We start from the raw sequence: 20,199 nt of genomic DNA, 5'->3' as shown, positions 1-20,199 counted from the left end.
ACGGCCTCCCCGTCCCCGGCTCCCTGCTCCCCGGACCCTCACCCCCAGACCACGGTGTCCCCAGCGCTACGCCCGTGTGCGCGCCGCTGCCCCGTGGAGCGCCGCCGCACGCGCCCCGGTCCGAACGTGTCGCCTTTGTGTGCGCGGGTGGGAGGAGGAGGAGGACGCGCGAGGGAGGGGATGCGCCCCCGCTGGGATCGCTGGCGACCCTCATCCGGGGCCGGGCGGGGAGTGGCGGGAGGGGCCGAGCCGCCTCCGGAGCAGCTGCGTCCCCGCCCCCTGCTACGACCCAGGCCGGGCGGAGAGGCGAGCGCCGCTGTCCGCCTGAAGGAAGGGGGGGGGTGTCTCTGGCTTGGGGGAGGGGCCGCTCAGGTCTCTTCTCCAGGCCGTGGGGAGGGTGAGGGGGGTCACTGGCTGGGGTCGGGAAGGACCCCATCCAGGCCCCAGTCTCGCGCGGGCAAGCTCTCCATTGGGCCTAGGACCCCTTTCCCACGGTCCCAATTCCCGACCAGCCCACTCTGGAGCGCCGGGGCAGCCCCCGTTACTGGGGCGCATCGCCTGGGGTGTCTGAGAGGCGGGCTCCTTTAAGAAGGGGCGGGTTCGTGCCCTCCATTCAGGCCCTTCGGCCTCGGCCATTGAGGAACCTGCGGGCTTCGCGGGCCAGATCCGCGCCAGCGCAGCGGCCGAGGCCGGGCAGAGGCGGGGACGCGCTCGGGCCCCCAGCAGCCCTAAAAGTGGGATCCTTAGGCGAAGAAGTCAGCAGTGACTGGGGCCTCTCCGCAGTCACGCAGGGCAGACCGAGCAGCCTCAGGAGTGCCCATGAAGATGAATAAGCCAGAATCTCCACTGACACGGAGGTGGTGCCAGGGAGAGCCGCAGGGTGGGCCGGCCGACCTGGAGTGAACCCTCCCTCCGGCCAGCACTATCCACCCTACAAAGTGGGGTGGTGCTTCCTGCCTGCTGCCGGGTGACCAGTGGGAGTTGTCGCCTTCCAACACTGCCAAGAGCCAGGCTGAGCCCCACATCTAGGAGGGAAGGGGGCCAAGGGGCCAGGTTTCCCGGGGAGGCTGCTGGGGGTGATCTGAAGCCCCCCCCCCCCCGTACTCTGGAACAAATCTCTTCCCTCCTGGCCGCTCTGCCCCGCCTGGGAAGCCACTAGCTGGGGATTTGATTTAGAACTTTTCTGCTGCAGTAACTTAGGGACGGTTCCCACAGCAGTCCTCTTAGGATGAGGGTCTTCTTACTTCCTGCTTCCTCCGCCTCTCCGTAGAGGTGTCTCCCCAACCTCTGGGAACCCCACTCTGCACTCCTCGGAGGCCGAGCAGTTGATTGGTTCCTGGTAATGAAGGTGTGTACACATGCTTCTTACCTTACTGTGAAGTCTAAGGTTCCAGTCCCTCCTCCCTACCTGTACTCCGGGTCTCCCAGGGAGGACCCGGGAACACACACTTAGGGGTCAGCTTCCCTTAGAGTGCTGGAGTTGGGGTGTCCACCTAGGTGGTGCTCAGGCTACCCAGAGCTCTGCTTCTGGTTTTGAGCTGACCTGTGCCAGGCTAAGGGTATTGTCGGCGCCATTTCTCACATAATTACCCTGTGAGTTTGGACCTGCTGTCATCCCATCTTACAGAGCAGGAGTCAGGTGTAGGGGAGATGAAGTGACCTGCCCAAAGTCACTCGGCCAGGTCTTCGGGAAACCACTTTTCTCTGACAAGAGCCCAGATCTACTCCTGACTTCTTGCATTACCTGCAGCCCACATTGCAGGGATTGGAGAGGTTCAGAGCCGTGGGCCTCCTGGCTCAGTCCCCATGGGATTCTGGCCACCCCAGAACCAGGGGAGCCCCCCTCCTGGCCTGGTTCTACTCTCCAAGTCGGGCCCTGAGTGACTGCGAGAGGCCTCGGTCACTGCTGACTTCTTCCCCAAAGGATCCCACTTTTAGGACTGCTAGGTGCCCAGGTGCATCCCCACCTCTGCCCAGCCTCAGCTGCTGCGCTGGCGCGGATCTGGCCTGAAAGCCCACAGTCAGAGCTCCGGGGCCTGGGGAGGTTTCTCTGCCCCTTACCTGCTTGAGGCTGTTTTTATGACTGTGCTCTGTCCCAGGGGACAGCAGGTGTGATCTCGACACAAGGTCACAGCCCACACTATTGGGGCAGAGCGAGGCAGGGCACTGTGTGGGAGTGCAGCATCGTTTGCCTCTCTGGGTGAATCAGGGTTTGTGTTCCATTCTCAGAAACTTATGACCCTCTGAGGACAGACCCACCTAGGTGTCCATGGTCTGGTGGAGGAGATGGGCCACAAGCCAGGTGGCATTGTGGAGGGGAAAGGGTGGAGGCAGGAGGGGCCAAGGGGCATTCCTGGGCCTCTGCAAGCTGGGGACCTGCCAGCCACTGGGGGACGAGTGGGAACAGGTAGGGTGCTGAGGAGTTCCAGGAAAGGTGCACAGAACCTTAATTACCACCTGCAGCTAAGTAAGCTCCTGGGTGACAAGCATTGAGGCAGCACGGAGGTTTCAGGCATCACTGGTACGTGTCATACAAGGCAGACTGGCAGGCTGAGTGACAGGGACTAAGAAGAGCATTGTGTAGGTCTAGGGGTCGGGATAAGGCTCAAGCCAGTGCTAGAGAGGGGCCCCTCTGCCCTGCAAGCCAGGAGGGCAGGGGAAAGAGGATGGAGCCTGACAAGTGCAGCTGGTGCCAGCCAAGCCTGCTCTCCACCACCCGGACCCATTGGGGAACTGTCCAGCACGGGGTGCTCCTGAAGGAACATGGGCCGCCACCTTTTGAGACCCCCAGGCCCAGGATTAGCGTGTCCTGGTCTCCCACTCCTACTCCTGTGACCCCCACTTTCAGCTGTGGGTTTCCTTGCCCCTTGGCATCTCTGCTCCCTCTTTTCCTCCAAAGCAAGGACTGAGGTCCCCTACTGTGCCCTGAGGGGGGCTCCCCAGGACAGGTCCACTGATCCACTCTTGCCCATTCTGCAACCCTGGACTCACATGAGTGGCGCCTGGCACGTAGTGGGAGCTTGGAGAATCCAGCAAGTGAGGGGCTCATTGCCTCTGAGATCAGAACTCCGCTTTTCCATGTGTACGATGGGAGAACCCCTTTCCTATAGGGAAGGTGTGAAGGGAGAAAGGTTTTAAACAGGGACATGATCTAATCAGAAGGGGTCCTGGAAAGCAGACCTTTCACACCGGGGAGCCTGACTTTGTGGTGTGGGGATGGCAGGAAACAGAGTGGCCAGGGGGGCAGAGGCAGCTGTCTGCCTCCAGCTGCTGCAGGAAAAGTGGGAGGAGGGATGCAAAGTAGATATTTAGGAAGCAGAAACGGGAGGTGGTTTTTTTGGTGTTACTCAGGATCATGCTCAGGGCCTTTGAACTGAGCTACATCCCTAGCCCTCAACGCTTTTTTTGAGACAGGGTCTCACTAAGTCACCCAGGGTGGGCTCAAATTTGTAGTTCTCCTGCCTCAGCCTGAGTGCTGAGATTACAGGCACGGGCCATGATGTCTGGCTTGAGCTTTGGCTTTTAAACAAGCTACTTAATCCTCATACCAGCCTCATGGGGTTGGCACTACTCTGACCTTCCGTGTTAACAAATGGGGAAACTGAGGCCCCAAGAGGCCCAAGGGTCACACAGCTAGGAAGGAAAGGAGCTGAGATGCAGAGACTGCTCCAGATGTCAGGCCTCTAACCCCTCCTCTGTCCCTGTGCATCAAATGACCAGCTGTTGATGTAGGGAGATGCCCAGGCAGTGGCGCCCTGGTGGGGAACAACTGTCCAGTGTGGCTGTGGGCCCCCCAGGGCCCAGGGTCTTTAGGCTGCAGAGCCAGCAGGGCTTATCTGGACCGGGGGTGTCCGTAAAAGTCAGGGGGCTGAGAGGCACGAGGCTGTGACTCCTCCGAGGGCTTGTGCTAGGAAGCCATTTACAGGCTGCCACTCACCTGTATAGGGGCTGGGACTCAAGGACTCGACCCACACCTGCCCTGTCACCAGAGTGGCCCCCCAGTGGACCACCTGATGCAGGGCTCATGCCCACTTTGCCCTCTGCCAGGGAGACGGGTGGGAAGAACTGGGAAATTCCATGCGTGTCCTTACGCTGGCACAGAGCCTGGGGGCCACAGGAGAACCAGCGCCTACATCCCCCCGCCCCCCGCAGAGCTGGAGGAAGGGAGGGTGTCTGTGTCCCGCACAGGAGGGGTGGAAGTGACTGCCACAGAGGCCTGGGGCAGCTAGTGAACCAACAAGAAAAGCCTCCATAGTCACCTGCTGGCTGGGTGACATGGGGAGCCCTTTGGGGCCAGCACCCCCGAGGGTATTGGAGAACAGTGAGGCCTTGCCTCCTCTCCTTGCTGGGGACACCCAGAAGAGACCTCAGTTTCCCCGTGTGACTGGTTCATCGGAGAGGAAGCTGTGCAGCCCAGAGCAGAGGACCGTGATTGCGGGGGCGCTGGGCGCTAGGGGGGCCGGCTGCTCAGGGCGAGGGCGCTGGAGAAAGGGGAGGATGCGAGCCCCGGCATCCTCGCGCGGTCCCGGGTGGCCAGTTCGCAATGCGGGTCACAGGCCGTCCCTGCCGTCCCAGGGGTTTTTCTGTCTCCCCCGGCAGGGACAGCACCCAGGGGAGGCCGCTGTTACCAGGGCTGGGGCTCCCCAAACGCAAACAGCGCCGGGCACTGGGCGGGGCCACCCCTCTCCCCGCCCCAGACCCTGCCGGCCGCTTGGGCCCTGGATCGATTGGTGTCGGCCCATTAGCGGGGGCGGCTGCGCGGCCGCCTCATCAATATTTTAAGGATGACCAGGCCTTGGGGTCCGGAACTGCGCGCCTGCGGCAGGGGCTGAAGACCGGCCCCTTTGTTTTCTTTTCCAATTGTCAGCGCTATTTTTACCGCCGGAAAGCCGCTGCCGCCCCCTCCCCTCTCTAGTGGCTCTAGCTGGCGAGGGTCTCCGGGCACTGGGCTCCTGCGGTAGAATCAAGAGAGGCCGGGCCAGGGCTCGGGAAGGCGAGGCTGGGCTTCCCTGACCCGCCCCTCGGAAGCCCCGTCCCATTCGATCTGTGAACAAACAGCATTTCCAGGAGAAGCCAGGCAGCCTGGGCAAGGAAAGGCTGGGGGTGATGGGAGGGGTCTACCCACCCTGTGGTTCCTGGGAGCCCAGCACCCTGCACAGGATGGGGATCCTTTGTCCCCAACTCTAGTCCTCAGGAAGGAAGCCTGTAAAGGTGAGGTGCCCCCTGGCCTGTCTCTGGTCCGATTTTCAATATCCATGCACCATGATTGCTTCCTCTTTCCTTTTATTTTTAAATTTTAAGACAGGCTATAGTTAAAATCACTAAGTTGCCCAGGCTAGGCTCAAGCTTGCCATCCTCCTGCCTCAGCCTCCCAGAGTGCTGGGGTTCCAGGCGAGTCCCACTATAGCCAGCTCTACTTGGTGACTTTTATCTGTGGCTGTACAATCCCTGCTTCTTCTTCATAGCTGGGGCCACTCCCTATGGGCACTGAGGGTGGCGTGGGGAGGTCGGGGCAGCCCCCTCCATTCTGTCAGCCCTGGTCAGTCCCTGGGGGGAACCCCACCTGCCAGGGTCCTCTCCAAGTCCCACCCCACCCGCATCTAGGGCCAGCCGGGGACCCCCCGGGAGAGCCTGCCCAGGGCCTGCTCCCCGACTCCCACCCTACCCTCTGCCAAGGCTTTTCCCAGCAGCAGCAGGAAGAGCAGGAGGGACAGGGATGGATGCCGGGAACAGGCGCTGGGGCTTGCTTCCTGCCTCCCCCAGTGGGGCAGAATTGTTTCACACGGGCAGTCACCCACTCTCAGCCCCAGATGGTCCCAGTGGTGTGGAGCAGAAGTGGCCTCCTGCTGGGTAAGTGCCTGGGCTCTGCACTCTCCGGGAAATGTCACCCTGTGGATAGGGCCAGGCCTGGGCCTGGGCTGTCCACCTTCCCAGAAGGCCGCGGTGGTGGCGGCAGGTGTGTTCTCACCAGCACCTCTGGGGGAAAGGACAATTACCCGGTGCCAGGACTCCCTCTGCCCCGCAGGAGTGCCTGTGCCAGCTGGGAACACCGCCCTAGAAACCAACACCTGGGGCACCCTGCAGCTGGCAACTTACTGGAGGGATCCGCGAGGGACTGGAGGAGCTCAGTGCAGATGCTTGTGCCAGCCTGGGTAGGGGAATGGGGAAGTCTGGCAAGGCTTCCTGGGTCCACCATGGAAGGGCGGGTAGGAGTTTGTCAGGTGAGGAAGGGAGCCCCAGGGCAGCGGGAGGGACAGAGCTCTCCAGGGCCTTGGCTCCCAGCTCCCCCACTTTCATGGCCTCTGGATACCACCCCCTACCTCCCAGTGTCCCGGTAAGCCCCGCCTGAACCATTGCTCAGGCTGCAGGATGGGGGCTCTGTCCTCTTTGCAGGCCCTGCTTCCTGGAGGAGACCTCTCACCCTGCTGCCCCACATAGCAAGCAGGGTCTTCAGGGAGACTTGGTGGTTTGGAAGCCGTAGGACGCTTACTCCTCAGGTGCCCCAGTGTCCTCCCCAGTCAGTCCTGTGGTCACAGCTGTCCCAAGGAGAGAGGGAATTCTCCGGGTCCCCACAGCCCAAGGCCTTGAAGAGGATCTTGAGGAAATAGGGCAGCTATTTTTACCTGGCATTTAATTACAGGGCTGGGATCCCGGAGGAGCCTCGGGCTGGTGTTCCCAGAGCCACCCGGGAAGGGAGGGCGGGTGGGCGGGGCGACCATGTGACCCTCCATGTCGGTCCCCTCTCCCCAACACAGCTGGCCCCTCCAACAGGGTCCCCAGTGCAGGGCGGTGTCTCCCCACTTACACTCTGCTGGGTTTTATCGTGGCCCATGTGGCCCAGGGGTGATGGCCCCTTCGGAGGAGGAGGGAGAAAGTCCCCCGTGTGACAGGCAGGACACACACCGTGTAGTTCACTCATCCACAGGGCTGAAGGAGGAGCTGCCTGGCAACAGCAGGAAGCTAGGGTGAGAAGACAGCTGGGCCCTGGGCTGAGCTGGGAATTCTGCAGAGGACAGTGTGGTTGCTATGCTGGAAGGAAGTCCTGGGGACACAGGGCCTTCAACACTGGCACAAAACCTCAGTAACTGCCAGGCGTGGTGGCACATGCCTGTAATCCTAGCACTCCGGGAGGCTGAGGCAGGAGGATTACAAATTTAAGCCCAGCTGGGCAGTGTAACAACTTAGTGAGACACTGTCTCAAACAAGTCCTGAGAATGGTATAGGTTGATGCAAATGTCCTGAAATCCCCAAAAACACTAAAAAAAGGGGGCCATACTTGACCCTCTCGTGGTGTAACAACCTCCGTGAGAATCCCAGACCGGTCTTGTTAAAAAGCTGTGTGTGCTGAGGCCCCCTGTGAGGGTTGAGGCAGTGACAGCTGTGACGCACCTGGTGTACTGAACAGTCATTTGTCCATTCTATCAGTGTTTACTGAGCACCTGCCACATGCCCAGCAGCGGGGACAGTTACATTCAACACAGGACGGCACAGTTGTGGCTGGGTTCCCAGGGAAGGGGCCGAGGAGAACAGCAAGCCAGTAGGGAAGGGGCAGAGGAGGACACTAAGCCCAGTAGATGTAGGTCAGACGGTGATGAGCACGGCAGAGAAAATTGAGCAGGTGGAGAGGTGCCAAGACCCCCCGCCATGGAGGAAGTGGGAGAATTAATTAATCTCAACAGATCTGTCAGGGAAAGCTATGACACTCAAGCAAAACCCCAAAGGAGCTGAGGGAGAGAACATTCCAAGCCTGTGCAAAGGCCCTGGGGTGGGAGTCCAGCTGGCCTGTCCCAGAATAGCAAGGAGGTGGGTGCAGCTAGCAAGGATGGCAGGAGACGACCGCTCAAGAGGTAAATGGGTACTGGTGGCCCCAGGTCATGCAGGACACCAGCAAGACTCTGACTTGTACTCAGAGGAATGGGAGCCGCTGTGGGATTCTGAAGGGGGAGACCTAGCTGCCTGTGACTTAAAAGTGCTAACTGGCTCCTGCATGGACAGCAGATTTTGGAGGGCTGAGGTTAAGATGAGAGGTCTGGGTGAGGCAGCTGTGATACTGTGCTGGCCAGAGACTGGGTGAGAGGAGGGGCAGAGGGCTGTCTGGATGGCACAGGACTTCTCCCTGTCCACTAGGCTCCTCCCACCCTCTTACTGGGGAGCCAACCGAGAGCTTTTGCACTGAGCAACTACCTCTTCAGACCTCTTTATTTTCCTTTTAGACAGGGTCCTGCTAGATTGACCAGACTGAGCTTGCACTTGCAGTCCTTCTGCCTCAGCCTCCCGCAGTGCTGGGATTACAGGCCTCGGCCACCATGGCTGGCTTCTAGCAGGTTTCGAGTGCCCTCAGAAGAGGTTAGAGAGGGAATCGAGCCAGGAGAGACTCACAGGGACCCCACTTGAAGACCTCGGCCGTTGCAGCCTCCTCTGCCAGCTGCAGGAATGTCCCTGGGGCTCCCTGGCGCTGCTGTTTGGGGAGGGGGCTCCCTGTGCACAGCACCACTTCCCTATCTCCCGCATCCACCCTGCCCCCATCACACACAGTGGGCTGAGGTCCCAAAGTCACCCGCTCTTTTCCCGCAGCCGCAGGGGGCTGCGATGGGACGGGAGCCATGAATGGTGCCGCCCCCGGCCCCAGCGCCGCCGCCGCCGCCCCGGTCCCAGACTGGCGGCAGTTCTGCGAGCTGCACGCACAGGTGGCCGCCGTGGACTTCGCGCACAAGTTCTGTCGCTTCCTGCGGGACAACCCGGCCTACGACACTCCGGACGCCGGGGCCTCCTTCTCACGCCACTTCGCCGCCAACTTCCTGGACGTCTTCGGCGAGGAGGTGCGGCGAGTGCTGGTGGCCGGGCCGGCGTCGCGGGGGACAGCGGAGCACGAGGCAATGGAGCCCGAGGCGGCGGCGCCCCCAGCCCTCAAGGTGGCCTCCTGCGGCCACTCGCGCAGCTCGGAGGACGTGTCCGGCTCGGCCGCCAAGGCCCGCGCCCGCAAGGGCTTCTCGCTGCGCAACATGAGCCTGTGCGTGGTGGACGGCGTGCGCGACATGTGGCACCGCCGCGCCTCCCCGGAGCCCGATGCGGGCGCCGCCCCGCGAGCCGCCGAGCCTCCGTCGGAGCCGCGCGACAAGTGGACCCGGCGCCTGCGGCTGTCACGGACCCTGGCGGCCAAGGTGGAGCTGGTGGACATCCAGCGCGAGGGCGCGCTGCGCTTCATGGTGGCCGACGACGCGGCCACGGGGTCCGGGGGTGCCGCGCAGTGGCAGAAGTGTCGCCTGCTCCTGCGCAGAGCTGTCGCCGGGGAGCGATTCCGCCTGGAGTTCTTTGTGCCCCCCAAGGTGAGTGTGTCCCCTACCTGGGGGACGGAGCGGGTGTGCAGCGGGAGCTGGGGACTGGCTGAGTTGGGTGATCTGGTTAGGGAATGGAGTCTTTGGGGTCCGGGAGCCTGGCGCATGGGCCCGCGGCTGCTTTCCGGACAAGTCATCCATCCCTTAAGGCCCTGTTCTTCCGAAAGTGGGAGAGGGGAGGGAGGTGTGGTGTCTGAGATCGGCAGTTTCAGCACTCTGGGAGGCTGAGGCAGGGGGATCACAAATTCCAGCCCAGCCTGGGTGACTTCTTGACTTATCGAGACCCTGTCCCAAATAACATAAAAAAGGGCTGGGGATGTAGCTCAGTGCAGGGGAACGGGTAGCAGAGGAAGGGCGCCTTCTGTCTGCAGAGGTGGCCTAGGCGCTGTCCTTGGTCTTGATGACCCCGCCGCCAGCTCTCCTTTACCCCTCCTCACCTGTACCAGGGCAGGCGCCTCCTAGAGCTGAGGGGTGGGAGTGCCCAAGCGCACCCAGAGCGGGCCGCTCAGAGGGCTGTGTCCCACTCCATAGGACTCTGCCCGTGCCCAGCTGTTCCAGGTGGCCCTTTTCCTGCTCAGCCTCCCGGGCACGGGCCTGCAGAGCCCTCGTGCAGCTTTGCGCCTTCTCCAGGGAGGCAAACCTGCCTTGTTGGAAAAGTGAACCGCTAGTGGCCACTTTCCAAGATCGCGCCCTGCGTCCAGCCTGGTGACCTGCAGGTACAAGCGCTCCTCCTCCCCGTACCTGAGCAAAGTGGGCACAGGGGGCCAGGTCACTGAGGAGAGCATCGGGTACTCTGACAAGGGTACCCAGGCTGCCCCTGCTCTGCAGCTGAACCGATAAACTGCACCAGCCCCTGGTCTCGGGAAGGGAGGGCAGTTGGGCCATGCCGCAGGTGACCAGGCCCCAGGGCCACCCAGGCCCCACCCTCCCACCACACCATCCTAGATCCTAGTCTTTTTTGTTTGTTTGTTTGTTTTCTGGTACTGGGAATCGAACTCATGGCCTTGCACTTGCCAGGCAGGCACTGTGCCGCTGAGCTAAATCCCCAGCCCCGACCCAAGTCTCTTGACTCTGTCTTTTAGGAGCTCACTGCCTGTCCTAGAGGTGTAGGGGTGTGGAGTCCCCAAAACTGGATGCCTGTGGGCTGGGGATATAGCTCAGTGGCACAAGCATCTGCCTGGCAAATGCAAGGTCAAGTTCAATTCCCGGTACCAAAAAAATAAGACAAAACTGGATGCCTGTGATCTACATGGGCCTGAGAACAGTGACTTCCTTGGGGAAGAGCTTTTTCCCCAAGTCCTGGAACCCCAAGACTCTTCAAGGGCTCTTTGCCTGCCTAGCCACCATGCTCGGGTCCCTAAGAGAAACTGTAGACCCCTAAGCCCAACTCTGCTCCTGGACAGACAGAGACCAAGGCCCTGGGAAGGGCAGGACTTACCCGGGGTCACCCAAAGGGCAGGGGCAGAGGCCGCCTCCAGCCCTGAGTGGCAGTCACAGCTGCCAGTCTGTAAATAGCCACATTTGCCACCCTGGGGGAGGGGACACAGCAGCTGGTGCCCTCTCCATTGGTCCCTCCGGAGCCCACCAACTTCACTGCTGGCTGGCAGAAGGCAGGGTTCCCAGGGTGCCTGTGCCCCTCCCCCGTTTCCGAGGAAGGCAGGTGGGCTCCTATCCCCCTCTGGCTTCAGGCCTCCTTTTCATGCAGATATTGGAGCACACCTTGGTATTCAGAGTGATCCTTATGGAAGGGTGGGTCACACCACAGTTATTAGTCTGTGTTCTGTGCTATAACGCAACACCTGAGGCTGGGTTTTGTACCTTAAGATTTATTTAGTTCATAGTTTGGGAGGCTAGAAGGCCAAGGTCAGAAAGCCCCAAGCATTCCGAGTCTGATGGGATCTTCTGGGCCTGCCATGACACGGCAGAAAAAGAAGAAGAAGGACAGGTATGTGTGGAAAAGTGACCTGACTTTATGAAAACCCACCCTGAAGCCACTAGCCCAGTTCCCTGAGGACCACAGTAACCTCTTCCCAGGCCAGTGCCCCAGTGACCACCTGATCTCCATGAAGCCCCCCCCTCCTAAGGGTCCTGCCACCTCTGAATACTGCCAGACTGGGGACTAGACCTCCCCAAGTGGACCCTTGGTTGTCCCAAACCATCGTACATAGTAAGGGGCCAGGGAGGGATTCCCACATGTCCCAGTGGCCTGGCCTCCAGGGGGGTGGGGCCCCCAGAAGAGCTTGCCAGTCACCTCTCCACCCACCCACAGGCCCGGTCCCCTGGGCCCCTTGGAGCACTCAGAAGTTGAGGGACACACTCCAGGCTTTACGCCTCCTGTCCACAGCCCTTTGTGCCCCAGACCCAATGAGGTCTCTGGCTTCCTGGCCCCTAGTCTCCCCACCCCCAAGAAGTAACACCCCCACATCCCAAGGAGGAACAAGGCTGGCCCCTGTCACTTGGGGAACCACCAGGAAGCCCATACTTGGAAGACAAGTTGCAAACCTGAGGAGGGCGAGCTCCTGGGGTCCTAAGGAAGGAAGCTTTGGGCTGTGTGTTTAGCAGGTGGCAGAGACATGGCCGAGGTCTGCAGTTGGAAGTGGATGCCAGGTTGTGGCAGGGAGATGAGACCAGGGTATACAGCCTCAGATGCCAGCCTAAGAGACCACAGCACCTCTGGTCCACAACGACCCAGCTAAAGAGCCCAGGCCAGGCCTTCAGTGTGGACCTCTGCCACACCTGCCCCATGCCCAGGTGGCCCTCAGCCCCACTGGCTGCTGTGACAGTCTCCCACCAGGTCAGCCAGGCTCCTAGGTCACTGCCCCAAGCCCTGCCCTGCCCCTGCTGGACCATGGCCAGGTCTGACAGGAACTCCCATTGGCCTACCCACCAAACATGTGGCTCTTCCTTTTCCTCTAAGAAAGTCCCTGTCCCAGAGCCCAAGTCCTGCCGGGAATCCCAGTCCCAGGCCAGCCCCAGGGGACCTCGGTGCCATGGCTGGGAGTTTTGGAGCAAAGCACATAGGACAGGCGTGGGGTGGCTCCCACAGCTCGCCCTGGTTCCGCTGCGCAGTGTCTCTGGGGACACTAGTTCCTTTTACTCACACCTGGGCCAAGGCCCCGCTCAGCTTCAGTCCCATTCTGAGTCAGGAGCCGCGCTCCAGGAAGTCTAGTGTGAAGCAGGAAGCCGGCACTTGTTTCTTTTTTTAATGAACTAGAATAGAATAGAAAACACCACACTCCATCACACACAGTAAGGGTAAATATTGCCTGGTGAAATGTTTGTTTCAGATATTTTTACCTATGTGGGTGTGCACTGGGCTGCAGTGTCAACTATGTGTGTTTCTTACTACAGGTCTAGGTCAAAAATGGGAAAACCAAGCAGAGTGCAGAGGTGTGCTTTGTCATCCCAGCACTCTGGGAGGCTGAGGCAGGACAATGGAAAGTTTGAGCCCAGCCTGGGCAACTTAGCAAGACCCTGTCTCAGAATTAAAAAGAGCCAGGGATGTAGCTCAATGCAAAGGTCCAGCACTGCAAAGGAAAAAACCACAGGGCTGGGGGCTGCACTGGGCAGAGGGCAGCCCAGCTGGAGCTCACCCCTCAGGGGTCAGCAGTTGGGGCTCACATGTCAGTCCCAGTTTGGTCCCTGATGCTGTGCGACCACCGGAGATGCTCCCTGGTTGGCCTTCCTCAATTTCCGATCTGAGAAATGGGTGTCAGAACACCACTCTGCTAGGGAGGCCCAGGAGCCTAAGATGGGGGCTTCTGTGACCCCCCGGGAGGTAGGAAGGGGGCAGAGGGTGTCGGGAGCCCATGAGGTGACCCTCTTGCCCTCTCCTCCTCCGGCCCCCAGGCATCCAGGCCCAAGGTCAGCATCCCACTGTCGGCCATCATCGAGGTCCGCACCACCATGCCCCTGGAGATGCCGGAAAAGGACAACACGTTTGTGCTCAAGGTGAGCCCCCTGCTGGCCCTGAGGCCCTTTGTCGGCCAGAGCTGGCCACCTCCTTCGTAGGTAGTGCACCTGGAGGTCTTCACAGGGAGGTGGGGCAGGCGCTCCTGGAGGGCGTGGAGAACCCCGGATCCCACCGGGGATGTCTGGCACATAGCTAGGCTCTGAATCTGGGTCTGGGCTGTGGAACCCCCAGGCCGGGATGCCTGGGTGTGCCTCGAGTGACAGTGGTCATCTAGGGCCCTGTTCCCATTTCCTCCTGTCCCATGAAGCCCATTAGGGTTTCACTTCCTCCCTTCCCTTCCCCACAGGAGCCAGTGCACGCCCACCCCGCGGCCAGAGCTGGCAGCCCGCTTGGAGCGGTTATGCAAATGGCCCTGCAGCAGGGCACTGGGGTGTGGGCGCTCGCCCGTCCCACCGAGCACTGCAGTGGGCGAGGACGGCACCCTGGGGTCCGGGTCCGGGCCCTGAGCATGGGTGGCCTGCAGGGGTGGCTGAGGATGCAGCTCCTGGCCATCAGGCCAAGGTCCCCGTGCCTCCTGGGAGGGTCAGCCGGTGTCTGAGGGCAGTCCCCAGGGAGGTGGCTTCTGCCTGTTCGAAACTGCACGAAGCCGCCTCTCCTCTCCAGGCTGTAGTTTCACTTGTCCCTGTGCATTTTGGCTGGATTCACTGATTCACCAGGCAAACATATGCTACCCCCGGACCCTGAGTACCCCAGGCAGGTGGCTGAGGACACAGGAGCTGCCCACGCGGCACTCCCATCTGCAGGATGGCCCGTGTTGCTGGTTATGCTTGGGAGGCCTGAGGCACAGGGACTGGTTTGGCGGCCCCACCCCTTCAGAGTGCAGTTAAGGGGGCGGGGGGTCTTGAGGACCCTCCCAGCCCAGCACTGCGTTTGGACAGAGGCACAGCATGGGAAGTTGACAGCATGCGGCCTGGACACCCTGAAGACTTGGCTTTAGGTCACCAGCACTGGCTGCTGTGTGACTTTGAGCAAGTTACTTGGCCTCTCTGAACCTCAGTCTTCTCATCTATAAAACAGCATCAATAGATTGCCCCCTCCCCAGGCTGGTGGGAGGGGCTTGGATGCAGTGGTAGAGTTGAGGCACTCTGTGTGCTGAGCCAGTTGCCCTCCCCTTTTGACTTGGACTCCATCTCCAGGTGCCAGGGTCCTGGCTGGGGATACTGGCCCTCATACTCCCCCAGCCGGCGTGGCCTCCCCTAAGCTTTAGCTCCAGTACATGGGGGCAGGGGCCTGTGGGGCTAGGCCTCATCTGCAGTGTGCGCTACAGGCTGCCCCCCTGGGCCCAGGCTGGCTTGCAGGCAGTGCCTAATGGTGACCCTAGTGCCCATCCCTGAGCCTTAACGGAGGGGGGAGAGGTGGGCCATAAGAGCCTCTGGGACCCCATCCTGGGGTCTGGAGCCCTTGTTGCGGGTGGGGGAGGCTGGAGTATGACCGAGGTCTGGATGCCCTGACACCCTTCCAGGTGGAGAACGGAGCTGAGTACATCCTGGAGACCATTGACTCGCTGCAGAAGCACTCGTGGGTGGCTGACATCCAGGGCTGCGTGGACCCTGGGTGAGTGCCGTGTGGCCCGGGGTAGGGGTGCAGCTCGGGATGTCCACAGTCCTGCCCTCAGGGGGCAGTCCATCATGGGCTTGGCATGGTGCTCTCTGGCTGGTGCCCACCAGGATTGCCCAGCACAAGCCCCACTGCCATCCCCGGCTGGCTCTGGGAGGCCTGCTCTGCAGGGCCTGGGCCTGGGGGCCCCTTCCTGTCTTCACTTCAGGAAGCCTCAGATGGCTGGGAGGGGGCTGTGATGGGCCCCTGGACCAGGGAAAACCTGCTGTAAACATGCCCGCCTAATAAAGGCATGGATAAAGAGTGGACCTCACCCAGGCATGGTGGTGCATGGTGGTACTCCCAGCACTTGGGGAGGCTGAGGCAGGAGAATCATGACTTCAAGCCAGGCCTAGACAACTTAGTGACTTGGCAAGACCCTGACTCAAAATAAATAAAAAGAGGTCTGGGGATATAGCTCAGTGCAGAGGTCCTGGGTTCAATCCTGAGTACACAAAGGAAAAAAATGAAATAAACTAAAAAAACAAAACAAAACAAAACCACCAGTGAGCCTGAAGCAGCCAGAAGGCAGGAGCGAAGAGCCCAGCAAAGGCCATGGGTGTGTACCGGAACCTGGGGCCTGAGAGGACAGGGAGGCCTCCGAAGCGGCTGGTGAGGAGGGGTTTTTGATGAGAGTCCAGGAAGCTGGTGGGCCCAGGGCAGTGGGAGCCATGGCAGATAATAAGCAGAGGGCAGTTCTGCCGAGCTGTATAGCAAGAGCTGCAGAGAGGCTGCCTCCGCCATCCAGGAGAGAGCCCAAGGCCAGAAGGAGGGGCGCGTGGGCCTGCAGTGCAGCACTTGGCAGCAGCTCTCAGGCTAATGGGGTGCGCTAGCCCCGGGGAGGGGCTGCGCCTTGTAATTAACAGCTTCATTTGAGGAAGCGCAATTAAAGTCCTGAGCACCTCCCTGCCCCTGCTCCCCAAAGTGGTCCCGACCCCTCCTCTGCCACCCAGCCCACCATCTGTGCTACAGACTTGTCCGGGCCCTGCAAGGGTGAAGCCGGCTCTGAAAAGCGGTGGAGCTGTCACTTTGAGTCACAGACTGGGAGACAAAGGAAGGGAGGGAGGGGAGCGGCCCGGGCCCTGCCCACCACCAGCCCTCCCCTATTTGAAGGTCCCTCAAGGTTAACAAGTAGCTGTCATGCAGCCTTAGGGGACACTGCCCCCACCTGGTGGTGGCCTCTCTAGTCACTTATACAGAGGCCACGGAGCCGGTGGAGGGTAAGGCCGAGGGAGACCAGGTACACTGATCATGGGTCGGCCAGCCACTGCCCAGCTCCAGAAGCAGCCCAGGGCCAGGGCCCAGTCCATAGGAGGACACAGCTGTCCTTTCTCCACCCTATAGCGACAGCGAGGAAGACGCTGAGCTGTCCTGTGCCCGGGGAGGCTGTCTGGCCAGCCGCGTGGCCTCCTGCAGCTGTGAGCTCCTGACAGATGGTAGGTGGGGACTGGGAGGGCACAGTTGGAGGGGGGACACTGGGGTAGACAGGTAGAGGGAAATGTTTCTCACATACCACTTCCCCAACAGCAGACCTACCCCGGCCCCCAGAGACAACGGCGGCCGTGGGTGCGGTGGTGACAGCCCCACACAGCCGCGCTCGAGACACCCTCGGAGAGTCCCTGCCACACGTCCCACTAGAGACCTTCCTTCAGACCCTGGAGTCCACAGGCGCCAGTGGTGGTGACAGCAGTAATGCAGGTACCAGTGGGCAGCTGGCTTTCCCTGCCCCTCCTCTCCTGGGTCCCTCACCCAGCCATAGGGACCCCCAAGTGCCCTCTAGAACCCTTGCTGGACCCCAGGTGTGGTAACATTTCATCCCTCCCTCCATATCAAAGTGTGCCACACTTTTTTGTGGGCGAGGGCAGTACTGGGGATTAAACCCAGGACCTTCCCACTGAGCTACATCCTCAGCCATTGGTACATATATTCATATATACGTATATATATTTTTTAATTTTTTGAGACAGGATCTCGCTACATCATTAAATAGCCCAGGCCGGGGTAGAGCTTTCCATCTCCTGCCTCAGCCTCCCAAAGTACTGTGATAATAGGCCTGTGCCACTATATGCAGCTTGAGTCAAGCTTTTGTTGGCCAGTCTGGCCTAACCCTCCCATCGGGCCTGGTTCCCATAGAAAATGCTTACAGCAAGGGGTGCAGAGCGTTGGAACAGGGGTAAAGACAGGAGACTTGCTTTGTTCCAAGGTGTGTGCTGCCTCGCAGGGTGATTCCAGCATCACCCTTCCCCTTCCGTGGTCGGTCTACCACAGATGGATAATCACTGGGGGTCAACTCCACGCCCAGTTGTAAAATCAAACTGTGTTTCCTGGTAAGAAGATGTTGCCCGCATGTCTCCCTTACACTGTCACCTTCCCCCAGAAGAGGGTGCTGAGCCCGATCCTGAGGCAGAGCCCAAGCTGGAACTCTCCGACTACCCCTGGTTCCACGGAACGCTATCACGGGTCAAGGCGGCGCAGCTGGTGCTGGCAGGAGGGTCCCGGAGCCACGGCCTCTTCGTGATCCGCCAGAGTGAGACCCGGCCGGGGGAGCACGTGCTGACCTTCAACTTCCAGGGCAAGGCCAAGGCAAGTGGGGGGCAAGGTGGGGCAGCCAGCCCTGGGGGACAGGCTGAGGTGGCCCTGGTCCTAGAGCTTTGGCGTGACAGGACTTCCCACAAGCCAGGCCCATGCCGGCCATGGGGAAACCTCTTGCTGGTGGCCAGGCCCACCCAAGGCCAGGCCCTTCTGAGCACCGGACTTGGCAGGTCCTTTTGGCCCTTATGAATTGGGGATCCGTGGCACTGGGGCTTCTAAGGGTCCCCACCCAGAGCCATGTGGCTACTGGCTAGGGTCAGCGGAGGTCTGCAGAGTGGTACCCCAAGACAGCCCCCTCTCCTTCCTCCCCTGGTCACTCTCCATCCTCTTGTGCTGAGACAAGGGACAAGGACAGGAACACACCTATCTCCAGGGACACACGCAGTCCCTGTAGTGCAGAAGAGGGCTGCACAGGGCCTTGGGGACAAAGCCAGAAGCGCCCCTGATCTGCGATGTTCAGGGGGAGAAATTGCTGAGATGGAGACGGGTGGGGTGTGTGACCCAAGCAGGGCCATGAGCACAGGTGGTGCCCAGGAAGGGTCACGGGCCATAATGACCTATGGGGCAAAGGGAAAGACGACAGAGAGGTCAGAGGACTATTGGGTTGAGAGCATGTGGCTGGAGTGGGCAGGAACCTCAGCACCCCAAACCCCAGGTTTTGCAGGAGGGGGCACCCCAGGATTCCTGCTCTAGGCCTGCAGCGAGGGCTCCGCATCTGTCTGCAGGCTCTGGGCTGGCCCTGCAGAGGCTCCCAGGCCTCTCTCCTTGGCAACGCTGGCCCCATCGTGAAGGAGGTAGCACCTCCTCGGGGACACCTCCTTGGAAGGCAGCCATCCTTAGCAGTTCCTCCAACAACTCAGTGCTTAGCGCCATCCCAGGCGGCTGGCAGTTTATTTCTTGGCCAGCGCTGTCTCCCTGGAGGGCCCCCGGGCGCAGACGATGCCCAGCTTGCCGAGGGGCATGGAGGGATAAGCCGGGCCAACAGGAGACAACCTTGCACCTGGCCCTCCCCACTCACTCAGCTGCTGCTGTCAGTTCCCTGCCCTTAAATCAGGGGTCGAGTATAGCAGGCCCGTCTTCTGCTGCCGCTCCCTCCCAGGAAGGGAGTCACTTCCTCCTGAGGTAGCTTTTTCGACCTTCCAGTAGCAAAAGTCTGGAAGGTTTTCAAATCCAGATCATCAGCCTTGCTTCCCCCTGCCCTGGCAGCGCAGCTCTGTCCTGGACCTCTGCCCCCAAAGGCCCTGCCCAGACCCATAGTTGTGGTAGGACCTCATATGCCTTTCCTCCAGGCCGAGTGCCAGCCCTGGCCTGCCATTGATTTTCCCAGGGTTTGCTCACACTGCTCCTGGCCCCACCAAGTGGCAGAATTCACTCCTATCTCACCCCAGGGGCTTCTCTGTCCTCTCAAGGCTGCTAGGCCAGCTCCCCATCTTGGGCTTTGGGCCACATCCACATCCTCAGAACCCCGTCTCTACCTCCCTTCCTGCCATGCGCGCCCTAGAGGCAGCCACTCTTCCTGCTGTGGGACGCGTGCTGGACAGAACAGAATGGAAACAAAGAGAGCTGTGGCCCACCACTGGAGACCACAGGCCCATGGCTTCTCACCTTGAGTTGCTGCCTGCTGTGGGCCCTGGGGACCCACAGAGAAGCTGGCCCCACGTGGTCCAGCCGTTCCCATCACAGCAGAGCTGAGGACACAAGCAGGGAGCCCACCCCGCAGGCTTTGGCACTGCAGGGACTGTGGCCAACCCTGGCCTCCCAGCCTGTCAGGATCACACAGACATGAGTTCTCATCCCAGCACACGGCGCTGCGACTATGGGGCGAGTCACTGTCCCACAGTAATCCCTACTCTCTGGGGTCTTCCAGGGTGGGGGGTGAAGGACATGGGCATAGGCACAGAGCAGGTGCTGCCAGGGTGGGGGCACTGTGACCTGCACTCCCTACCCCACCCCACCACAGCTGGGACCCCGCCCCCAGAGAGGGCTCATGAAAGGCACTTGCCCAGCAGATAGCAGACCCAGACCCCCACCACTTACTGGCCTGCCTGTGTCCACAGCACCTGCGCCTGTCCCTGAATGGCCACGGCCAGTGCCACGTGCAGCACCTGTGGTTCCAGTCCGTGCTGGACATGCTCCGCCACTTCCACACCCACCCCATCCCCCTGGAGTCAGGGGGCTCCGCCGACATCACCCTACGAAGCTATGTGCGGGCCCAGGGCCCTCCACCTGGTAAGATGTCCCTGCCTGGCCCTGTGACAGCTCTAGACAGGCAGCCACCCAGCATGGCTGGGGAGGGCGCTAAGCACCAAGTTCCCTGATCAGAGCCTCAGGTGCACCCCTCCTAGGGACAGGGACTTGCGGGGGGCGGGGTAAGGAATGGAGCCGGTGATGGATGGCACCCAGGTCCCAATGATCCCTGGCGAGGGGAGGGTTCCCTGGAGCCCCGCACAGCTGTGGCTCAGCACTGGAAGCACTGGCCGGGTGCCTAAAGGGTTCAGCTAGGCTGGTGGGGCGCTGTGTGCCATCTCAGGAGGTGAGCTCGCCCGACACCCCAACTCGGGCCTGGCGGCCTGCGCGATCCCGGACCACGCCGTCCCCGCTGGGCTCTGCGCGTGGGTCCGACACACTGGGCTGCGGGACCAGAGCGGCCCCGGGCCTGGCGCTGACTCCACGCGGCCTCCCGTTGCAGACCCAGGGCCGTCG

General features: G+C 61.0%; 3 protein-coding genes across 3 annotated transcripts in view; all 3 read left to right on the top strand.

Annotated features, from left to right (window-relative positions):
• LOC106149874 (translation initiation factor IF-2-like) overlaps positions 1–4,229 on the top strand; it is a 6,177-nt gene extending 1,948 nt beyond the window's left edge. Inside the window, exons 3-5 of the mRNA XM_013520519.1 lie at positions 49–306; positions 618–734; positions 4,048–4,229. Of these exons, the coding sequence (XP_013375973.1) occupies positions 49–306; positions 618–734; positions 4,048–4,229 (557 nt within the window). The remainder of the gene's footprint in view (positions 1–48; positions 307–617; positions 735–4,047) is intronic.
• On the top strand, positions 10–8,604 carry LOC106149895. Its single transcript, XM_013520636.1, has 4 exons — positions 10–5,850; positions 6,026–6,152; positions 6,756–6,965; positions 8,214–8,604. The coding sequence occupies exons 1-4, from the start codon at positions 5,481–5,483 to the stop codon at positions 8,392–8,394; spliced, it is 888 nt and encodes a 295-aa protein (XP_013376090.1). The 5' UTR covers positions 10–5,480; the 3' UTR covers positions 8,395–8,604.
• The window catches only part of Sh2b2 (SH2B adaptor protein 2), a gene marked incomplete at its 5' end in the record, with an annotated part of 12,164 nt that continues 539 nt past the window's right edge, over positions 8,575–20,199 (top strand). The window contains 7 exon segments of the mRNA XM_013520635.1: positions 8,575–9,326; positions 13,185–13,286; positions 14,771–14,862; positions 16,249–16,340; positions 16,432–16,602; positions 17,282–17,487; positions 19,554–19,725. Of these exon segments, the coding sequence (XP_013376089.1) occupies positions 8,604–9,326; positions 13,185–13,286; positions 14,771–14,862; positions 16,249–16,340; positions 16,432–16,602; positions 17,282–17,487; positions 19,554–19,725 (1,558 nt within the window).

The sequence above is a fragment of the Chinchilla lanigera genome, unplaced genomic scaffold (genome assembly GCF_000276665.1).
Source record: "Chinchilla lanigera isolate Chin_1 unplaced genomic scaffold, ChiLan1.0 scaffold00055, whole genome shotgun sequence".
Taxonomy (NCBI): Eukaryota; Metazoa; Chordata; class Mammalia; order Rodentia; family Chinchillidae; genus Chinchilla; species Chinchilla lanigera.
This window is presented reverse-complemented; position numbering and strand designations above follow the sequence as displayed.